At 35.6% G+C, this 24,693-nt stretch overlaps 1 protein-coding gene and 1 pseudogene across 1 annotated transcript in view; one reads left to right on the top strand and one right to left on the bottom strand.

Annotated features, from left to right (window-relative positions):
- The window catches only part of Immp2l (inner mitochondrial membrane peptidase subunit 2), a 980,466-nt gene extending 956,093 nt beyond the window's left edge, over positions 1–24,373 (top strand). Inside the window, exon 6 of the mRNA XM_033756935.1 lies at positions 24,279–24,373. Within this exon, the coding sequence (XP_033612826.1) occupies positions 24,279–24,335 (57 nt within the window). The 3' untranslated portion in view covers positions 24,336–24,373. The remainder of the gene's footprint in view (positions 1–24,278) is intronic.
- Positions 9,676–18,683, bottom strand: LOC104875701 (annotated as a pseudogene).
- Positions 24,374–24,693: the final 320 nt, after the last annotated feature.

The following is a 24,693-nucleotide window of genomic DNA, read 5'->3' as shown; positions in this document are numbered from 1 at the left end:
TGATTATTTCTCTTGCTTTAAATTAATTTGTTGCTCTATACCTGATATATTTTAATTCTAATTCAGAGATGTTGAACTCTTGGATTTTTAAAGGGTATTGTCTAATGTTTTTATGGTTTTTTAAAAATAAAACAACTGTTAGGTAATGTGGTGAAGGGGTAAAAACAAATTACACATAAAAATCCATTTTCACGTTAGTGAAGTATGTTAATGACACTATGCTTTTGAAGAGAAAATATACAATGCTTACAAAATTTTCCTCTTTGGATAAAAAGTACATGTTAAAATTATAAACCAGGAGATTTCTAGTTAGCTATATTTTCTGTATCTTGAGGAAAGTATTTTGTCTTGAATGACCAGGAAAAAAATCCACAATAAAACAAAACACCCAATGACCAAGAACAAATCTAAGAAGCTTCTGTTCTTTTTTCTATAGTCAAATGTGGGGCCGTTGTTTTCAAACTTCAAAAGAGATAACCTTTTTTATTCCATACTATAAAACTTGGAAAATGAAACAAACAAATACTTGTTTAAATATGTAGAGATACCTATCTTTCTCCAAATGAGTATGGTGATTTCTATATGCTAAAATCTTATAAAGTGTACAATATATATATAAATCCTCTGGTACCCATCACTCAGTTCATGACTAAGAACTCAGATCCAAGTATAAGTACTCTACTGACAGCTGAAAACAAGAAAATGTTTTTCCTCAGTTGTAGTACATCTGTTCTATGAATCCAATACCTTTCCATTTAAAAAAAATTCCCCTCAAATTTTGGAACCAAGACCTGTCCTGTAAAGGTACAAGATCCCAATGATGAATGTAACTGTACTGCATACTTAAAATGTACCAATAAACTCAATGAGAGAGAGAAAAAAACTCACATCCAGTCTTGCTCTGCATTAATTCTACCCACTCTCCTTTCCCCAATCCACATTATGTTAATCTTATACCATTTCATCTTTAAATACTTTAACATGCACCTAAATGAGATAAAGATGAGTTAAAACACAGAACCACAGACCTATTAGTATACTTTAAAAAATAACAATAATTGTCTAAAAGCACAAAATACCCAATAAATGTTGGGCATATCAGAATTTTAAAAATATAATTTCTTTGAATCAATATCGAAATAAAACTTGTACCTTACAATTGGTTGCTAAAACCTTAACTTTTGTTACATAAGGTTTTTGGTAGTTTCTCTTCCATTTCTGATTTTGTTCTTTATGGGTTTTGTGTTGCATTGTGTTTTTTGTATTAGGAATCGAATCCAGAGCAGATCCTGAGCTACATTCCTGGCCCTTAAAAAAATCATGTTTTTTCACTTTGTGATGCAGTCTTGCTAAGACACTAAGTGCCCGCGTGGAGTTTAAACTCGTAGTCCTTGTGCCCCATTCTCTCAACATGCTGAGAGTACAGTTGTATACCAGGCTTTTTTACTGTGTCTTTGCTGAAAATGCAGGCCTTTTATACTGTATCATTTCTGACAGTTTGGATTTTGCTACTTGCAACTGACATGTTCCATTGTCCTCTCTGTTTCCTATAAATTGGTAGTAAGATCTAGAGAATTGATCTGATCTAGCTTTAATTTCTTTGGCCAGCAATACTTCAGGTAATGTGTTGTATTTCCATCAGGAATCATACAATATCTGGTTGACTGTTTTTTAATGATTGATTGTTGCCTAGATCCATTACTTGATTATGACATTGAAATATGGAAATTCTATCACTCTCACTTTACTTCTTAGCTGAACTTCTATAAAGAAATACTTCTTATCAACTATTTATGAATCCTAAGTTATAGTTTGGTTACAGGTACACTTTGCTTGATCCTTTCCCTTTATTTAATAGTTTTCAAAACAGCAAATTGGTGGGTTAGGGATTTAGCTCAGTGGTTCTGCTCACAAGCACAAGGACCTGAGTTCGATCCCCAGTACCAAAAAAACCCAAAACAAAACAACAACAAAAAAACACAAAAAACCCCAGCAAAATGGTTACAAGAATATCCTAAATATAACCATGAATGTTTAAATTATCATTTACTGTATTTTAAATATATTTGATGCATGGATTCATGAGAGCTATTACATTTATTGAGTTTTGCCAACAGACACCTCATCACATTAGTAGTTTATATGTTCCTTTGACCCAACCTTAGTAGCTTTCTGATTTTCCATATAATAAGAAATACCAAGCTCATTGTATGTCACACATTTATAATCACTCATTTCTCCAGCATGAGAAATAACCCTGAAAGTTAGAGTGGGGTGCTCAATTCTGTACTAGGTTTATTGTTTGTTGAACTTTACTTATTATTATTGGATTGGCCATTGTATGTTGGATTTTTCAGTGAATAGAGCTTTTTGTTTTAATAAATTATATCATAAGATCATACTGGTATATTCTGTTCACTTTCAATATTATAAGGTTTTTACTCAGTAGCATTGATCTTGCACTTATATTGTCTTTATCTCATGTTGAAGGGCTCATTTCTCAGAGAACCCCACTGGCTTTATCCCATGATATATGCACAATGAACTCAGGACAAAATACAAACAGTACAGCAAAAATATGATTAATAATCTTTACTTATGAAGGTTTCTGGAGATTGAGCCTAGGAGTTTCATAATAAATTAGCCATCGCTTTTCTTATTTTTTTTATCTTGAGATAGGATCTTACTAAGTCATTAAGTTTCCAGGCTGGGCTCAAACTTGAAATCCTCCTTCCCAGGATTAAGTTATTTTTCTATTTGCTGTTCTTTTTAATATTTAGGTTACTTAAATGGAGTACATACCTCACATGGAATGCGTGACGGAGTTGTGTTACAGAGTCAGTCAAGCTAGTTTTACTATGGGCAATTGTGCTGCTAGCTTAATACATAGTGCAGTTCATTTGCTTTGATGTGTTTTAGCTTTTGAGAGCTAGATGTGTAAAAAAATAACTGAAATTATGTTCAATATGTTCATTGTTTTGATATCAAATATGTAAACAAGTTATGTTCGGAGAAGTCTAGCTCCTGTGTCCTGTGAACTCCATTATTTACCTGACTTATAGGTAAATGCTTTGAAAAAATTTAATTGATCTTCTCTCAGCACATTTTATTTGGTACTTATAAAGGTTTTGTTTGTTCTTGCAGTACTGAAGATTTTTTTATTAAAGATTGCAAACATACATGATAACAAGAAATGAAGATACTAAATAAAAATGTCAAATATACATATATATGACAGCAAAAAAGGATATGAAATAAACAAAAATTTATGCAATACAGACTGATAATCAAGATACATTATTAGTTTGGTATGATCTGAAACATTATATGTTCTTTCTCATTTTCTTTTCATATAATATTGTTGAAATAATGTAATTACAGATAAAACAGTTACATATTATAGTTGAGAAACTGTCCTCAAAATTGTATGATTTATAAACTCCTTGGATTTATTAATTGATAGATATCATATGCTTGTTGATTGTACCACTTATATTTTCTAACAAAACTTCCCACAGAAAAAAATATACTTATATTTGAAATCCAAAAGCAACTAAAAGAATTTACATTTTTAAGATCAGATTTTTCTGTTTCTATTTTATTATATCCCATACTTATTTTTATTATATTTTTATAAGCATAATGATAGAATTTAACACCAGTACATATGTAATATTCTACCCAAACAAATGACTATGAATTAAATCAAGCATGTAATTTAGAGAAATCATAAGGTTGCCAGAGAAACTATCAATATGCCAAATGTGCAAAATCCTACCACATTCATGACCTTGTTCTCATTTAATAGTGCACACATATGTGTAAAAACATACCCCCCACACATATACACAATGCATATTTTCTACAATACAATATATACTTTGGTATAATAAAACAGTGCAGTGATGTGTGGAATGTTTGTGATTTGTGTGATTTGAGAAAAAACAAATACCACTTTTGAGGGAGTTGGAGAATTTGTAATATCTACCAAATACTAAATGATATTAATGATTTATTATCCACTTATTTAAGGATAGTTATAATAAAATTTACTTAAAAATTAATATTCATTATCAGTAGAAAATAGGCACAAAGACATATTGATACCATAACAAAATTTGTCTTCACAAATTTCCAACCAAACAAGCTGTAATGACAGAAAAGGAACTTTGTAGAAAGCAGAGATGAAAGAGGAAAATGACAGATGGACCTTAATACTTCTCGTACTACTCATATGTACAGATTTCATAAATTCTCAAATAATAAAGCAAAGAAAATGAGAACCAAAATAACTCATCAATTTGGTAGACCAACATATAAAGACAAGGATTAGTGTGTTGATAAATTTTAAAAATATGAAATGTAAAGCCTGAGATTTAGCTTGGTAATGCTGCACCTGCCTAGCCAGAACAATGTGCTGAGTTTAATCCCCAGCACCAGGGGAAGAAAACGAAAAAAGAAAAAAGAAGAAAAGAGAAAAGAAGCGTATGTACTTTCTAACATACTCAATAGATTAAAAATAAATTATTTGTTATCTCTTTCTCTTGACTTGTTCCCTTCACAAGGATGTAGTGACCTTCTTTGTCTCTTTCAGTTTAGGTTTGAAACTTCCTTGGTCTGTGAATAAGATTGCTACCCCTGCTTTTTTCTGGGCTCCTGTTACATGAAGAAGTTTTCTGTCCTTTCACTTTTAGTCTATGGGCTTCTTTTTGCACTAGATGTGTCTTGCATACAACATATTATTGGATTTTGCTTCTTAATCCATTCTGCCGGTCTGTTTCTCTTGATTGGTGAATTGAGGCCATTGATATTGATGGTTATAACTGATCTGTACTAACTTATATTGTCATGTTTTTTTTCCACCTTCTTCTTTTAGTTTCTTAGCTTGCCTATTTGATTTGCTCTGTTGGGCCTCATTGTGTTGTTATCTTCATTGTCTTTTTCTAGAATATTGTTTAGAATTCCTTGTAGTGCTGGTTTGGTATTCATGAAGTTTCTCAGGTGTTCTTTATCCTGGAAACATCTTATTTCCCCATCCATTTTGAAAGAGAGTTTTGCAGGATACATCAGTCTAGGTTGGAGGTTGTTCTCTTTTAGTACTTGAAATATCTCATTCCAGGCTCTCCTTAACCTGAGGGTTTGTACTGAAAAGTCTGCTGTTATTCTGATGGGCTTTCCTTTGCATGTAATTTGTTTCTTTCTCTTACTGCTTATAGTATTTTGTTCTTCTGTTGGGTTTCTGGAATCTTGATTATTATATGTCTAGGTGTAGATTTTTTTTGATCATGGCTAGTTGGAGTCCTATATGCCTCACTTATCTGAATGTCAAATTCTTTCCCTCTGTTTGGGAAGTTTTCTATAATTAATTCTGTGAACAGCTTTTTAAAGTCATTTGCATTTTCTCCTGCTACTTCTTGAATTCCTATCAGTCTTATGTTATTCTTCTTTGTATCATCTAAGAGCTGTTGGATCAATTTCTCATGATCCCCTACTGTTTTTAAGAGACCTCTCTTTTCACAGTCACTGACTGCAATTTTATCTTCTATACCTGAGATTCTATCTTTGGACTCTTTTATTCTTTTGTGAACACTCTCAATGGAGTTTTTAATCTCCTGGATATCTGTTTGAATCTGTCCAATGGATTCCATTTCTTTCTTGTATTGGGCATTCATTGTTTGCAATTCTTTCATATGCTGGGCATTCGTGGCTTCTCTCGTGGTCCTGAGCTCATCATCTATTTTCCTCTCAGTTTCTGTTCTAGAGTCTTGAATTATAACTTTCATTTTGCTCATCATCTCTGTGATTATCTGGGAAATTACATCTGTTTTAAATTTCTCTAGAGCCTGATTGATCAGTTTCGTTACTTCCTGTGCTTTGAGTTCAGGGTGTCCTGATGATTCACTGTCAGACTTTTCATCCTCATTTGCCCCACTGTTTGCCATTGGTGAACTGGAAGTCTGTCCCTGTGTCTTGCTTAAGCATTTTCTCATTTTTACTATTGTTGTTGGGTTGTCCTTAGTTTAACCTTTAGGTTGTTACTTAAATCCTGATATAGTTAGGCTTCAGCCCATGGGTCTCTCATGACTCATAGACATTCTCATCTTCATAATGCCGAAGAAAACAGCTCATTGAATCAATCACAATCCTTTATCCTAATTGATACAATCAGTACCACAATATGATGAAGCACAATTTGCAAATTGACCACTTGTGGTAGTCATCAGTCTATCACCTTCAAACTATGTGAATGAAATTACAATCAAGAAGCAATCCAAAATATGTTCGCAGTGAATAAACTTTTCAATAAAGATATTTACCATTTAGAATGGGGGCTTAAGACAGAGTTAAGACAAGAGGATTAGATAAGTAAAAGAATTAGTGAAGGTTTCATATGAAGCCAGAAGACGTAGACTGACCAGACAATCATCAGGAAATTGTTAAATTCAAAAGGAACAAACAAAATAGAAGTACAATAACCCTTGAGTGAGGTAGAATGACATAAGAAAAGAACATAAAGAAAAGAGAAAAAATAATAAAAGAAGAAATCTGAGTTAGGACAAGAGCAGAAACAGAAAGGAAGATGAGGGATAATATAGTGGTGCAAGAGACTGAGTTGGAGAAAGAGGACAGAAAAAAAAGAATTGCAGAGTGGAATAAAAAAAAGAAAGAAAAAAACGAGTTTGAAGGGCCTCTTTCAGACTATATCACTGCTGTCATAATATACAATATGTGCTGCCATGTGCAGAGCCGAGTCCCCTGATCTCAGCCAGCTGGTGGCAGAACCCCACGATGCAGACTGACCTCGGGCTGCAAGGCCCAGACTGAGTTCCCCAACCTCCTGAATGGCTGAACTCCACTCAGTTCTACTATAGATTTCCCCCACCCCTTCTTTAAAGATGTTCAAAGTTGGAAGGCCCGGAAAATTCTCTTTATGACCACCTCTGCCTCTACAGAGTAGGTCCGAATCAGGCACAATCAGGAGGTCTGAAAGCATGAGGGGGGGACTGGAGGGTTCCGGAGGGTTCAGGGGTGCCTGTACAGCTACCTTTCTGGCGCTGAAGATGGCAGCAGTCGCGCGGGCAGGGGAGGGCTGGGCAGAGCAGGCCCTGTGGCACTGAAATGGCAGAACGCCAGTACTGAAGAGTGAACCTAGGACTTTCACACTGTTCTACATCCCCAGCCATTTTTATTGTTTTATCCCTCTCTCACTAAGCCATTCATTAAATTATCCAGTGTGGGCTTGAACTCACAATTTTCCTGTATCACTCACCCAGAGAGAAAGATTTGTATTTTTGTTTTAGATTGCGTAATATTATTTAAAATGAATATCCTTACATAATGTCTATAATCTATTCCTCAATGTTGTCTTTTGATTTCCTTCCATAAGCATTGTTAAAAGTACCAAATAACCTATATCCTCTCTCCATTTTATTCCAGCATTTAAAGCATCATCTCTTATAAATAAATATTCATAAGACAAACTTTAATTTTCATCTACTTTTCATATACTGTCTTCATTCTTTATCTTTTTTGGTAGTGAAAAGAATACAATAGCAATTGCATAGTATATTTGTAGTGACACAATATATTATCTCTAGTACAACTGTCACTTAGCTTTTGTTTACAAGGTAATATTCTGTTTGTCATTAGTTATAATGGGATTGTGACTCTGGCCATTTATCTTATCAGAAGCCCATTCTTATGAAATGCCTGAGGTAGAGTCAATGGACATAATGTTCTTCAAACTCTTGAATTTTCATAATGTTTTATCATGGTTTTCATATTTTCTGTGATTTATGTTAAATATAAAATCATTGGTTCAGATTTCCCCTCAGAGTTTCTTAAACACTTTACACTATTACCTTCTGTTATAAAACCTTGCTGTAAAAAAATTAAGATGAAATAGGTATTTGTGCCAGTCCCCCAGATGAATGTAATTATAATGGATCCCAAACATATACTCATTAAAAAAAAAAGTTGACAACAATAAAAGAAAAAAATTTTGACAGCTTGATCTCTTCCTTCTTAGTGATTTGGTCTTTTTCCTAGGTGCCTAATGGATTCTGTATTGTTTTCCTTTATTTTATCATATTGTTAGAATATATCTCTGCTTTGTCAGCTCTGATTGTAATTGCAAGTTATATATTTTGTTTACTTCAAAGTTTATAAAATGAGTTTTAAAGTATTTATTCAATTGCACTGTACTTCTCCCTCCCCTGTGTACATGCATTTGTTGGATCTTTTTTACTTTTTTCTGTCACTATTTCTTGTCTTTTATATATCTGTATTTTCACATTTTTAGAAATTTTTCCTTCCATGTGTCATTTCTCAGTATGTTACCCATTATTTTTATTTAGTCTTGTCTTTCTTCTAGGTCATTTTTTCTGAAATATTTTTCCTTTTATTTATAAATATTCATGAGAATTTTTCAGATATCTTTTCAAGTCTTTTTTCTGCAGTAACAAATGCTACATCAGATCTACATCAGATTTATGACATTCTTTCATTGTTTTCTTAAATTATTATAGGTTATTTTGAAGTATTAAGTCATAACTCATCTTTTCAGGCATATCTTTATGATATTAATTTATCTATATGATCCTTATTCTTTACCTTATTTTATTTTTTAAGCTATCAGTGTTGAATGGAGTTTCATCATGAACTTTTCCTTTTATCCATGTTTAAGTGAGATTTGACTTCTACTCTTATGATAAGAAGATAGGCCAAGATAACACTCTTTATTTTATAGCTTGAGAATTTCTTCCTCTATTATCTTCACAGTTCAAAAATTTTACCTTGGATTTTCTGAGATGTGGAGTCCGTCCCCCACTCCACTTTCATCTGCATATTTCTTTTGTCTCCATTTCCCTCTTCTTCAGTTTGAACCCTACTATCAGTATTTTCTCCACAGTGTGAGATTTATCCTATGTGATAACTTTGTTGGATTAGTTTGGAGAGTTTAAAAGGCCCAGACCACTTCCATACCAGCTGGCATCCCACCGTACAAATGGAGATGAGGCTCCTTTGCACCTTTGGCAACTGTACTCAGCTTCACCTATAGAATATTCTGGTTTCTGATTCTGGTTTTGAAGGTGATATAAAATCTCTTTCTCTCTATTTTCTCCATTACAATTTGCAAATCCTGTGTGAGTTTTGTTGCTTTTGGAAGCATCTAACTCCCACTTTGTAAATTCAGGTTTAGGGGATACCTTGCAGCTACATCTTTTCAGATGTATTTTGTGGAATTTTACTTCGAATAGTCTAGTTATCTTGTCAGTCATTATGGAAGGTGGTGGGATTCAGATATAATTTCAAAAAAACGTTGTCATTGTTATTGTTTTTTTAAGCTAGTTCTTACATGTTATACCCAACATTTCTGATACAGAAAAGTTACATGGAAGGTTTTCTTTGGCAATTAACTAAGACATTTTATTAGGTAACATAATATTATATTTCTACATCAATTTGGTAGTCAAAAGCTTCTGTGAGAATAATATTTTAGGAAAAACTAACATAGAAATTAATCGATCTTGCATTTTTGACAAGGTGGTAGAAAACACATGTACTATGTAGTTAGGCTTGTATTTGAGAGTAACCAATATCACTGAGTATCTTACTAGTGTAGTTATTTTTATTCAACATATCAGTTATTTAATTCAATTCTTAGTAAGAAACTCAGAACACCAGTTTGTGAGGGTACATTCCATTTGGTAGAGCAAAAAAGAGATCACAGGTAGCCCCAGAGCTGAGGAACAACTTTGATTTTTGGTAAAATCTGCGAGTCCACCACTTTTTGATCCACCTTGAGCTGCCCTGAAATCTGGTATCTCTCATTATTTGTGTTGAAGATCTCTCCCTCCTGGTGTCTGGGCTTCTATAGTTTCTTCTTGAAGTAAGCATTGATGAATTTCTGGTGTGTTCTACGCAGAGGATCTCCATGAAGGTTAAGAGGCCCAGTCATGAGTAGCAAGCCACTGGCCTGCTGCTTCAGGAAAACCACTCTCTTCAACCCACTGAGGATGATCAAGATGGCACTGGGACTGATGCTCGTAATTTCCTCACATGCTGACTGAAGGGTTTGTTTTGTTTTGTTTTGTTTTTTTGCCACAGCTCAACAGCTTTTGGAGTACATCTTCAATAAATAGGGTAGTATTTAGGCATTTTGCAAAGCTTAATCATCTGGACACTGTTATTCTTGTTACCACCAACTGGATTTGTGACTCCTTTTTCTTCTCAACCTTGGATTTAGCAGTTGAGTACTTCCTCTTATACAAAGCCTTTCTGGAATATGTAGCAGATCAGGACTATCTACCAACTCCTCTAACCAGGACAGGGTTTCAGCTGCAGTGAGGCTGCCCCTTCTTGGACTTTTTAGCCTTCTTCACATTGTTCTTTTTAACCATGCCAGTGACATCAGCCTTCTTGGCTTGAGGTTTCTCCTTTGTAGTATTGAGCTTCTAAGCTTCAAAAATTTCAGTTTTGAAAACCCAGTATGTACCTAGAAAATCTCATGAATGACTAACTGAGTGCATTTGAGCCCTGGCTCTTTCCTTGACAAATTATTACGAGTGTAACAAAGAACATGTGTAAAGTGCCGAATACATTGCTGTCTCAATCATACATACTATTTCTTGTCATTCCTTTCCTTTTCTCTCATTGCTTTAGATTTGCCTTTGATATACTTGAGTGAGTTGCTTTTTTTTAGTTGTAGTATCATTGTATTGAATCATTTACTTTCACTCACTGTTTCCTGAGAATGTTATCAAGTATATGTGACTTTCCTATCAGAGGGCAAGTTGTAAGTCTCTTAATGAGAAGTGATTGTATTCATATGTGAAGGTATGTGCATGTGCATGTATTCTGGTACATATGAAGGCGTAGATTTGTCAGCATGTGACATGATACACATGCATGAGGGCATGTTCATGTTTATGCATGAAAGCACATATGTTCTCATGAGGACATATGCATAGCAGCCCCCCTCCCTCGTCTCATGCTCATCATCTATATTCATAACAGCATTCTAAGATGATATTTAATTGAATGCTAGTTTTGATGGGGTGAAAATAAGCTCTGATGACTTCTTGCTCATGAAATTGTTTGACAGTTCCCAGGCTTCTGTCTTGGAAGGTTCTGGCTAGATTATCATTTGACCTTAGAAAAATCTCAGACAACATCAGCAAAGCTCTGGGACAGCAAGAACAGCTAACTGAGGCTGTTGGTGCAGGCTTAGCTAGAGCAGTGATAAGACTGGTGATTAGGAACAAGCAGAGGAATAAAATGCTCATTTTTAGGAAAGATCAACACTCACAGCAAATGAAAAAATGGAATCTGACAGGCAATTGATTGCTTCACTCCGCTTCTACAATCCATAAGGGTAATAAAACTGAAGAGAGACAAAAACAACTGATGGCTACCCAGGTTTAACCTAATAAAGAGAACAACCCATTTCCCTAACACGAGCCAGGAATAGTCTCTCTTTTTCCTCATTATTATTAATCCATAAGCTACATCAATAACCTAGCTTTATGTCAGATAAAAAGTGGGGGTAAACTGCTGTCATTGATAGAGATGCTGATTTTGAAGGTAACCAGGACACTTCTCTCTGTTCTGACTGCAAACTTCTGACGTCTACTTGGAGACAAATTTCAATAAGTAGGAGATGGTGGTTCTGTAGACTTTGGGGCAGCTCTAGCCACCTCAAATATGCTTGCTGATCCCAGGGACTAAAGTGAAAGCCTTGTTTGTAGTACTGTATGCTGGGGACTTGAGTTATCCTATATCATACTTCACTGGGATTTTTAGAGACCCAGATAATAAGAGGAAATTACTTTGTATAGAAGAAGTATATAGATAAGTGGTTCCTACATAGTGAACATTGAAAAAGAATCTGGATCCATAAATTCATAAATTCTGACTTTATGCCAGAGAAATGATGGTCCACAGGTACTTAAGTGGGTATTGAACCAGGTGTGGGAAATTGTGTGCTCTCTCTCTGAGTGCAAATGTTGATTAAAGAAAGTGGTCCTTACTTGTACAGGTTGTATACAAAAACAAAGACCAAACTGAGCCTTAAAAAAGAACAACAAAAGTAGCGAAAACAGCACATCTGTGCAATAGCACAATGACAGCATCATTTTAAGATAGAAGAATAGGCCATTAAAATTATCTATTTTCAAAATTTACACAGAAAGTAGAAAATAATAAGAATGTATTTTGCTGTCTTATAGTATATTTGAAGGAACATAGGACTTTCTGGTGTATGTACAAAAAGTTGAACGAATGAGGGAAACAGGGAGATAGTAAAAGAAAGTTTACAAGGAAACAAAGAATTCAATAGCAGAATTAAAGCTAGAGACAGCTTTAGAGATAGTACATAGTAGAATAACTTTGTTAGGCATAAAATAAGGAAAGAACAAAAGCAAAGTTACCCAAGAATATAAAGTAGAAACAGATTAACATCACAATGCAGGCAATAATCACAGGATAATAGAGAACAAAGATCCAATCTAGAAATTAAAGGTGCTTCTGAATTGGAATGGGAGTAGAAATAGTATTTAAAAACACAATAAAAAGTTTTACCAAAACAAATATAACATCTGAGAAAGTAAAGTGAAAGGATTCTTCCTAAATGTAAAAAATAAAAATAAAAAGATCTATATCTACCTATTCCACTAAAAATTTTCAGGAAGAATTAAGAAAAACATTTCTATCCTCATTGAGACAGAGTAAGTGGGTGACTTACTAAAAAGTAACAAATACTAGCAGACCTTAGTCTCTTTTCCTGTATAATGACAGGATCTTTGAAAACAAAATTTTGAGGGGAATCAAAGCAATGATTTAACCTGCAGTTTTCAATATGTAAATATAAAGGGAAGAGTTTATAAGATTTGTGAATAGAAGAAATATCATCGACATATTTTTTCTTGATGAAAACCACTGGACACAATGATTACTTAAAATCAGTAACTTTAAAATGAAAATATTAAGCTCAAACAAGCCTTGCCTTACATGATATAAAATTAAATCTGATCAGATTAAGAGATATCCGATTATTTTGGTAATATGGGTTCAGATCAGAGACGTGATATTTTGTTAAATTATTCCTCTTTTGATTCTACACATTATAGAAAATACGTCTTATACCATAAACTCTAAATCATGTGATCACATGTAATCCTGTGATTACAAAATGTAATCTCTTGCTTTATTTGAAAATTATCTAAATACTTCCTAATATTGGGTAGGTATGCGTGTGTCTGTATGCAAATATATAATAAAGGATCTGTATTGTATAGGTGTGATTATAACAATGCCTGCTTTACAGAGTTGAGCAGTTGTGCCTGCATGAACTTGACGAGAAAGGCAGAAAGGGACTGAACTTTGACTTTTGGACTTCTCACCAGAAGCACCCTGGCAGGGGGTCCGGAGAAAAACACAGGGGTGACTTCTCTTCATCAAAATTCCAAGTCTTGTGCCCAAGGGCTCTGTCTGTTCCACAGATTAGAAAATGAAGGTTGCCACTTTCTCATTCTCATGAAGGCAAACACACCACCAGTATTGTGCACTGCAGCAAGAACTACTACACCAACCACGGTTCCTCTCCCTCAGAAGTCATACACATTGACACAAAGGGCATTTTGAACACCAGAGACCTTGAGTAAGGACTTTCCACATCTTTAAGTGCATACTAAATTACCTGGATCCTACTTTTTAATTAATGTGGAGCAGTAAACAAACCAATGGCAGATTTTTGTCTTAGGGCCAAGCTCCTTGTCTTATCACTGTCTGTCTAAGCCTGCTAAATGTCCTTGAGATAATGATGCTTGGAAAAAAATCAGTGCAGCGTGTTGTATGCACCAGCAGGAGTGCTAACAATAGGCTATCCCTTAACTATGGAAGAGGAACAGCAACGCTCAATAGCAAGACCACACACCGAGAGGTCCGACTGCAGAGTTTGTTCAGGAAACTTTATTCAGGAGAGCAGGTCAAAGAGAAGGAGAGAGAGCGAACAAAGAAAGGATGGTCCTTTTATTGGTTTTGGGCTGGGCTATTACATTATCTGTGAGCAGGCGGGCCACTTTTAACCTATCGCAGGCCAGATTGCCTTTTAGGGACTCAGCCTTGCAGAACCTTGAACTTCACTTCTCTAAGCTATTGAGGTATTGGGAGAAGGAAACAGAAGGAAACTTAAGATAAGGGCATGATGTCATTTTAAGAACATGAAGAACCCCGAAAATACAACCTGTGATGGCGGCATCAGGTCCCTAACAATTATTTTTTAAAAAACAGAAGAAATATTTCCTGAAAAAATTAAAAACACAGTGAATTTGAGCCAAGACAGCAGAAATGAAGAAAATTCTATTATACAGAACTGATTTGAATGCCTGCCCTTTTACTGTTATTTATACAGTGTTTAGATTGGTATAGTTCTCATTTACAATTACAAAGATATTCTGTGTAATGAAGTTCTTGTGCAAATATTGTCCTCATGAAAGAACTGTTAAGGTCCCCTTTTTCTTCAGATGTAATCTACTTTGGCCCTTTGAAATCTTGCTGTTAATGCCTCCCTCCATAACATATAAAAATCATACTTTGTACTTAACATAATGCGTTTTCTACATAAAAAGTTGACAATGCTTTATAAACATGGCCTGGTAACCCTAAAGCATGTTTGTAAAGTAGGAAGCAGCAATTTTTATTTCCATTTCAGGCTGAGCCAACTGAGAGTTGCAAAGCCTTGCCTCATTCAGTAGAAATGCTGGGTGGCTTTCTACTCTTTGTCCATTAGTCATGTGAGCAGTGCACCTGAAGAAGTAAACACGGGGAAACAATGTTTCCTGAGTTTGGTGTTTGAACTCCTGGGGAACCGGATTTCTCACTCTACATCATTCACAGCCCTTTCCTTAGAGCACTTACTTCAGCAATCTTGCTACTCTAATACTTTGTCTGCATCTTTGAGATGTAGCTGTCCTGTAGCTCAGGAATGTCTTTCTCTCTCTCTCTCTGTCTCTCTTTTTTTTTTCCTCATGGAGTTTATTGGTACATTTTAGGTATACAGTACAGTTACATTCATCATTGGGATCTTGTAACTTTACATGACAGGTCTTGGTTCTCATTTTTTCCCCTTTGTCCCTGCCCTCCCTTCACCCCCTCCTCCCCTCCCCATTTACAAACATGTTTTCATTTTCTCCAATTTGTTTCCTTTTCCCTTATTACCTTTAGGAATGCCTTTCTCTTTAAAGCCTTGGAAACTCTCCTTTGAAATGCAATCATTAAGAAAGATGAGGCCCACCCACCCGTCTGTCTCAGTGGGAGGGTGGGAACCTAACCTCTGGACAGTATTAGCAAAGACAGACAGCCTAACTGCTGAGCAGCCCTTCCTCAGCACCCTTTAGAAGTTTTCTAGTAACTAAGCCAAGAGCTTCAAAACTCCTCTTTTTATTTCAGTTGAGTTGAGTTCAATATCCCTTCCCTATCGCAGTAGTCTTTAATATCTCATATTGTACATAGAAATACTTAGATTTATGTTTTTTTCTGTTTATTTGCATTTAGTATGATTTATTAATTTATAAGTTGAATTATACATTAGCTATCTATTGATTTATATAATTGTTATAGTATACCATGTAGTATGTTCCATATGGTGTATTTTATATGTAAGGTATATATTGCATGAATATAACAAATTGCACATAGACTGATATTTAGTAGTTACATATACTAACTTAGTAATATAATAAATACAAATAGCTATTTTTCTATATAGATTATACAATCCAATGCCTATTTGTATTTTTATCTTGAAGTGCTTGAGTATATATAGATTATAGGCAATATAACACTGTATTCTAAGTACTTCATATACATCTTCTCTTATGATGCTCTGTTCAGTGAGCAAAAACCAATATTAACACTAAGAGATTACACTGGATATAAATTTATCCCTAAATCCACATTTCTGAATACTCAGTAATAGTCTTCACTGCTATACTTTTAAAAGAAATTTCAGAGTAAAGGAAAAAAAAAATCACTTGAACTTAGTTGTCTGATCGCTTTGGTTGTCTTTCATCTGCTTAGAATAGGTTTTCTCTCTCCCCTCTCCTATTCTTTTTTACTTTTAAGACATTCAGATTTTTTTTTTTTTTCTGGTACTGGGGATTGAACTCAAGACATTCAGATTTTTGAAGGATACTTGGAAATTTGAAGTCCAATTATCTGGACTTCTCTTACTATTTTTTCATGTTATGCTCCAAGTGAGTCTTGAGGTGTGATGTCTGTTTCATGTCTGATGGGGATGCTCTATTAGATCACTTGGTAAGGGGTATCTACTGGATCTCTTTCTTCTACATTATGTTTTACTTTCGTAACTGACAGGTAATCTGGTTGTTATACTGAGGCATTTGGTGTGCACATCCTGTTCCCTAATCACCTTTCACCTAAATGTTTTAGCAGCCACTGGTCTTTCTTACCTACACTGATTATTAAAAATGTGATTGCACAACAGTGCTCCTTATCCTCCTGTCATCGGTGATTGAGTCTCTGGGTTTTGGGCACTGACCCTTATTTTTGGTTCTTAATATTTGGCTCATTAACCTAAACTGCCACTTGATAGCATCCTGATAAAATGTATTATTAATATATTGTAAGAACAAAGACTTGCCATTTTTCATTATCTACACTGAAGCTCTTACCATGGCTTCTTCAAAATTGTATGTGCTCAATAAATGAATAAGTTGTACTGAATGAGAGATGCTGTGCATTATACCTTTACATTGCGTTGGTCCTATGTGACAGAAAACCCTGAATCAAAAGGATATGTCAATATTGAACAAAAGGACTAATAATGGCCATACCTCAGGAATATTTTAGAGTGCAATGACATAATGTAGAAAACATTTGGACAATGCCTGACATAAAGCCACGGCTGAAACAGGGCACTACATAAATAGTAGCCAATGTTATTATGTCTACTACTAAATTATAATGATAAAAATTTTACTACTCTCAACAATGTTATCTATACATGCTTTTGAGCATGTACAAATAAGGGATGCAATGATCAAACAAAATAGATAGCAAATGTTAAAATTTGATGTTTTCTGTGGGCTAGAGCATGCTGCAGAGATTTGTAAATATTCTTTAAGAACTGTTTATAGCAGATACTTAACAATTTTTTAAATCACACCGTAGGTTCCTAAAATACAACCAATCCTCTTTTAAGTCATGACATCATTCCTTCAAAAGCCTTTCTAAGGAAACAAATGCAGGTTATGTGGGGCTTATTTTGCCGAACATGTTGTCTAGTTGTGTCCTGTAATTTCACGTCTCACGATGGCCTTTTTTGTTTCCCGACAGATTGCCCCAATAAGGTCTTCTCCTCTGACTCTGCCTATTTATCTTTTTCTTTCTTCCTAAGGCATCCAAATTCACTTTGTCTCTTTTCTTCCCATGCTCACAATTTTCTGTAGCTCTTTCTTCTTTTATGGCAATTTTCCCTTGCCCAGCCGTGTGTGCCGCCTTCTGAAGAGGTAACACTGCACCTGGGTATCTGTTACCACATAGAGCGTGTCTTTTTGTCCATCTTCATTTTTATCATAAATTATCTGATCTGCCGTACAGAGTCCTTGCAGGGTGCAGCCAAACTGAGGCAAGATTTCTGAACCCACCTTGGTCATCTGTGCTCTGTGGTTTTGCCTTCATTCTGAACAGGGCTTGTGCACTTTGGAACAAAATCAGCCTGAAGCCAAGGAACTTTTAATGATTCCTCATGTAATAAAGTTTGCTAGGAAAGGCTTCAGCGGAAGCATTGATACAATTCTTATCATAAAGTAGGCTGGTTTTTCCTGCTAGGAAGCCTTCAAGGGTCATCTTCCCCACCTCTTCTTAATGGTCTGTAAAGAAATCACCTGGGTATGGTCCCCAGAAAAAATGTGCTCTGCCTGATCTGTCTACAAATCAAGAAGAACTGACGAAGAGGAAGAAGATTCTGATAACAAATGTCACGTGATTTGCCTCATTGTAACTTTTTCTTTGTGCTATTTTTCTTTGCGGGGGGCTATGATTTGGTGTGCATAATATAAAAATAAGTGAAAAAGGAAATGTTTTGGGAAGGAATGTACTGGTATAAATGAGAAATGTTAATTTGAAACTATATGGCAATAAGAAAACATCTCCATATCCCAAGAAATCTTCTATTAAACATTTTGTCTAGCATAATATACATATGGCATGTAAATCATACTGTCTTTGTTTTCTCTATTACCGTTCATGTTCATGTATTATACATTTAAATGAACTAAATTATATGTATTGTGGAACTTACATAATCAAGTACACATCTTTCAAAACTCGCGTTTGTTGAGAGTAAACCCCTTTATCCTAGCCATCTGTTGCAGAGACCCAAGATAAGACTGCCTGTGGATGGACTGTTAAGTGGGTAATGTTGGTTATACTGAGATGGATTCCTCTATCTTATAAATTTTTCTTAGTTTAGGGAAATAAGTTCTACGAGAGGAAACACCGCATGACTTTTTTATGTGAAAATGTATACTTGAAGTCATCTTTCTGCTAAGTTTTCTTTATGGTGGGGGAGTTTTCAGTTGGTTTAGAAAGCATAAATACCTGCCAGATGGCTTTCCACGTATTTCTGACAGACATATGAATGCTTACCTGCAGGCCATGGTTTCGCTTGAGGTTTTCATGGTGAAAATACTCCAGGGTTTCAGTGATTTGCAGAGAGACAGGAGGGACCTATACACAGCGAACACCTGTGGGCCTATGGTGGCAGCCATCTTAGTTAGGTTTTTCAACTAACCTCCTCCATTTGGGCTCCAGAGAAAGAGACAGAGCTGTGGCGCGTTTGGGCTCAGGAAAAGGTGGGGGACTATCAGATAGGCAGCATCAGCGTGCTTGGTTTTCCTGATTCTATGCAGCCTTTCAGTCTGGAGAATAAGCAAAGATTCTGCTGTCTCTTCGTGTATCCGATGGAAACCTCTTCATGGGACTGATGCAAACCTACAATTGTGCACGCGTCTTCATTCCCTGTGGTCTCTGGTTCAGCTATCAATTTGAAAACTGCCTTCGCTCGTCCTTGTTCAATGCTTCTTTCCTTCTCTCCTCCCACCTGGTATTTGAGCGTAGTTAGTTTTACACTGAGTATCTGTGTAGCTTCAGAACGTCCTTCTCTTGTCCATTCTGTGGATCGCAGTTTGGGCCACTGAAGCCTCTGGTAACAGGTGGGACAGAAATATATCCATGCACAAACTGCTCCTATAGTTAGCACTCTGAAGACTTGGATGGAGAGAAGAGAGAGGAGAAGAGGGTTAGAGAAGGAGAAAGCAACAGGATGGGAGAGAGAAACAGAAAAAGCGGTGAAGGGGAGAAAAATTATGTTGAAAGATGCATGGTCTAAATATATCTGGAAAGCTCTGTGTAAGGGTTTTTGGGTCTACCTTAATGCTGCTTAATTTTTCCTGCATTTCCTTAGATCACAGTGATTAAAATTCACTGTTTTGGTAGAACTTGAAATAAAAGTAGTTTTTCATGTATTGCCTGCAGGTATGTCAGAATTCAGCTGTTAAAAAAAAAAAAAAAAAAAAAAGGAGCAGAGTTAACGAGGAGTTCACTGTGCAAGCCAATCTGTTACAAATGCCAAACGGAAGCACCCAACTCATGCTGCCTGTAAATCCAAATTTCATAAAGCTCTGATAAGCAAAAAGTTTTGTTGCAAGTTTGTGGGCACACTATTGTGTAATAAACCCAGGCCTGAACTTATGAGTGAGGTAATTTTGAGGTTTTATTTAAATAAAAATAAATATACATGTTTCCCATATTTTAGTTAATTTAATTTAATGTTTTTATTCAATAGGACAAGATTTTTATAGGTCATGTACATGAAAATGCACATCTCTGGTGGTCTGAGGGGCTTTAAAAATGATGTGTTTTATGTCTTCTGGGCTGGACTTGATAGTTCTTCAGTGGTTTCACAGAATTAATTACATTATTGCATTCAAACCTGTCGCACTTTTTTGCTTTCTTTCATCACTTATTATATAAGTAAGAACCTGTTAAGGTGAGGGAAAAACCTCTGCCCAGATGATTAAAACATATAAGCTTCTGACTAGTATATTTGGAGCAGGAGAGTTAAGTTTCTTTTTAGTAAATGATACACATTGCTCCAGAGATTGTAACGGACAGAGAGGGGTGGTAGTGCATGACATGAACAAATTCAGGAAGTAATAGAGCAGGGCTTACAGTCTTAATGGCTTTTCAAATGCATGACAAGTGGTGACAAGTTTTGTGGTGTGATCCAAGTTGAATGAGCCATCGCTAATTACCAAGTAGTTTTTGTTTGCACTTGGCTTTCATAGAGATTGGCTGGCGATATGTCCAGATTCAGTCAACTAGCACTGAAATCCAACATTTTCCCGGGCTGACAGCTCTTCATTAACTCTGACCATCATTTCACGGCAGCCGAATCCTCTTCTATCTGGAGGGGATGCATGAAGAGTGCGAGTTCTCTGAGGAGATATTTATGTCCTGAGGTGCTGCCGCTGCAATTAGTCAACCCTGTGTGTAGTGTTTCTCATTTCTAAGGGTTCAAGATTGAAAGTTTGATGGCTGGTGGGGTTTGACATCTGGTACTATTAAAAGCAATGTTAGTTCCAAGGGAAAAAATAATAGAGTGTCAGTGCTTTTTTATTTTCTTTCTTATGCTGTACCTGGTGCTTTATATTTTTCTGCTTCTTCAATCTGTCTCTAATGGACCCTGGTGAACTTAAAAACCAGAAGTTAAAAATAGAAGCTTTCAAAGGCGAAAGAAGAAGAAAAAGAGAGTTTGGTAAATATTATGTTTCCTAAAGAAGTGCTTGATACATAACTTGTAAATAGAATAGAATCTGGGTGTTCTCAGTGTTTGCAAGATGACCGGAAAGATCTTCTTCTGAATGAGATATCAAGGACAGTTTATCACTTCCCTTCCCTACTATTGTGTATCTTTTAAGGACAACAACAACAACAACAACAACAACACAATAATACATTTCTCCCCTAAATTTATAATAGTACTTTTGGGGTAAAATCTACATGTAATAAACTCTCTCTCTCTCTCTCTCTCTCTCTCTCTCTCTATCTCTATCTATATATCTGAAGCAAATGCTTCCATGAAGTTTCATAAATGCCTATACCCATCTAATCCATGCCCTTACCAGCATGCAGAATATTTGCATCAGAGAATACCCAGAGAACACCCTCTTGCCCAAAATATCATCCACTTGCAAGAGGAGAATACCTCTCAGACTTCTAATATACATATGTATTTGATTTGATTTCTAATTTTTGTGCTACAAGCAGGTAGAGTTGTAAGGTGTAAAATGTTTTGTGTTTAGATTTCTTTGTTAAACATGTTCTGAGAATTATCCATTTGTTTTGGGTATCTGTATTTTGTTCATTTTTATTGCAGAGTTATATTTTATTGTGGACATATAACATAGATTTTTTTTTTGAAAAAAATCTATTTTCCTGTTTATGGACATGTGGGTTTTCCCTAAGTTTGGACATTATGAATAAAGTTGCTTGAATATTCTCATGCAGATCTTTTTGTGTATCTGTGATTTAATCTGTATCATCCCTAGAAATGGAGGCCTTGGGCAAGTTAAGTGTGTGCTTAACCTGTAAGAATATATATATATTCATATGTGTGTGTGTGTGTGTGTGTGTGTGTGTGTGTGTGTGATTCCCATCAACAGTATATAAGGGGTCTAGTTGCTCCAAATTCTCTTCACAGAGGTATAAATATCTGTTCTATCCAGTTTGTTTATATCCTGATAGTTTCAGTTTTCATTTTTCTGAAGGCTCCTGGGTCACTAAAACGTTAAATAAATTTGCTCCGTTTTCTCTTACTAATCTACCTTTTGTTACAGGAGTATCAGCCATAGATCTCACAGTGGCTGAAGAAAAGATCTTATTTTTGACCCTACAGAATCTGGGAGATGATGTCAAACATGAAACTGGAAGTCACTCCTATTAGAAGGCTCAAAATCCACTTCTATAGTTTTATAAATTGTTACAAAAATAATTTGGGGTTCTTCTAGCATGAATCGAGGAGACATCTGGTTAGGGAAGGGTAAAGCTTTTGCTGTGGTGAGAATGTGGGTCACTTCCCTCCGTATGTGAGGGGTTTGGTGGTATCTAAGATCCTTGAAAAGAAACTTCTGTTTCCCAAAGAACATGTGCTTTCTCATTTAAAGTCCAGATATTCATAGTTATAACTTTCCAGCCTTAGAATTACCTGGAGAAGATGACTACCAAAATGTGTGCTATTCTCTTATCAGGGGTCTCTGAAAAGTCCTCGCTCTAGTCCTTGTCATTATTCTGCACATTGATTCCTCACTCACAAACAGCTCTCTCATCTCACTGGGAAGGCAAGGGGTTTTCAGGTTTTGTGCCTCTACAAATCCCACATAATATTTGAGACTCCAAAGAAAAAAACATATAGACATTCCAATTTCCTAGTTATGGAAAAATACTTGAGAGTCAATTTTAAAGCAAATACCTCAGACGATTCTGATGCAGATAGGCTGAGGAAAGTACTGTAGGAAAAACTGATATTGGTAGTGAGAACTTTTAGTTTGAGTTCCCTCTTATTCATTCTTTTCACTCTCAGAGTGCGAAAGTGAGTCTCATAGGATTTTGTATCTTGTTTCCTATTTGTACATAATCCTGAGACTGAAATACATCATCTTCCCTTTAAACTTAGAATCAGTAATAAACTAAAGGCATGGTGCATTCCACCTATCATAATGCTTACCTGGAGCCCCTCCCCTCCAGTCTTCAGAGCTCATTTTTTCAGAGCCTGACCCAGGGTGGCTGGGTCAGATAACCCAGGGCAATTCCCTTTTGACAGACTCAAGTTCACTGCTTTGGAACCTTAATTACATCTTCACCTTGGTCGGGTGACGCAGAGGTGGAAGCGAGTGCCCTCATATCCATAGTCCACCCACACTCAAGAGCCGGGGATTTATTACACCAGGAGTCAGGAATTGCAGTGAGCACCTGTGCCCTCACCGTACGCTCTTTCTACTCGTGGCTAGCCAAAGAATGACTTGTTTTGTTGTTGTCGTTGTTTGTGAGTGTAACTTGCTGATTGTGGCTTGGTGATAAGTACTTAATAGACAGGTAAATGGCTGTTAGCATGCATCCCACAGTATAGATATATGCTGCATTTCTCCACAAACAAAAACATGACTCTACCTTATCATTTTTGAACAAATGTCAGTTGCTTTTATTCCCTCACATGTAAACCAAACAGCCTACAAATGATTTACTTTATTTTTTATCTCTCTCTCATTGAATTTATTGGTACATTTTAGGTATACGGTACATTTAATTTCATCATTGGCATCTGGTGCCTTTACATGACAGGTCTTGATTCTCATTTTTTCCCCTTGTCCCTGCCCTCCCTTCTCCCCAAATGATTCACTTTAAAAGCAATGGAAACATAAGAGCAGAAATATGAAGAGCTATATGCTGTTTCTCATGTTAGTATTTGTAGGAAACTATTTTTATGTAACCTACTATACTTCTTACCTGGCGTCAGGTAGAAAAACTCTACAATTCTTTGAATCTATGTAGCCATTTTCACTAGTTATATTACGTTTGTTTCTAATTTAATTCTGAAAGCCTTTACCATTAAACTGAATATTTATTCTTTTGCTAAACAAAAAAAAAAAAAGAAAGAAAGAAAAACTGTATGAGTTGTTCTTGCTAAAAGAACAGTCCATTTTAAAAGATATCAGGAAACATCCTAATTATGGATAAATACTGGAATTATTTAAAGGAAATTCTATGCTTACATGGTTTGCCTGAAAGAACATATTTTTAACATGTTTTAAGACCCCAACTAGGGCCAGGGATTTAGCTCAGTGGTTCCAGCGCCTGCCTCGTAAGCACAAGGACCCAAGTTTGATCCCTGGTACCAAAAAAAAAAAAAAAAAAAAAAAAAACATCCCAACTGATAACTCCTTAATATGTACTTTTAAAATACATATGCGGTTTATAAATGCATATTATATAAGTAAAGGTACAGAACCAAACTAAAGCTGAGATAGTGATCAACAGTGAGAACAGTGACCCAGAAACATTTAAACTATTTTAAATATGTAGTGTTGATCATTTATCTCTCCAATGGGACTTTTCATGAAGCAGTTGAGTAGGGTGATGAAAATACTGACATTTGGAAGAACTTTCAGTTAGAGCAATTTCTTTTTGTCTTACAGCCTTTATGCACAATGGCAACTCTGAAATTTCCACTTTTCATGAGATTTACCTTATAAGGCAAATCCTCAAGTTATGAGAAGGCAACAAACATAAAGTAAGTAACTCATATAATTTTTATAAGGTCTTATACATAACCCTTTAACAGACTTGGGAAACAAAGTAAAAGTAGCTAAAAGGGTTCGTCTTTCAGTTCCTCTGCCAGGGCAGCTCAGACCCATTTGAGTAACACAAAAGAAGTTGTAGAGACTCGCTGGCCTGCCGTATGGGATTAGGAGCTTAGGGAGAATAATTAAAATGTTGAACTGAGAAGCAGCGTCATGAAGTGTGCTGCAATGTTTGCTGGTGGCTTTCAAAAGACAATGAAAGTTTTTGTTTAGCAGCTAATAAAAAGAGGAAAAAACTAAAGGCAAGGAA

The sequence above is a fragment of the Fukomys damarensis genome, unplaced genomic scaffold (genome assembly GCF_012274545.1).
Source record: "Fukomys damarensis isolate Sample0158 unplaced genomic scaffold, DMR_v1.0_HiC HiC_scaffold_4, whole genome shotgun sequence".
In the NCBI taxonomy this organism is placed as follows: domain Eukaryota; kingdom Metazoa; phylum Chordata; class Mammalia; order Rodentia; family Bathyergidae; genus Fukomys; species Fukomys damarensis.
Note: the sequence above shows the minus strand (reverse complement) of the source record. Positions and strands in the feature narration are given on the sequence as shown.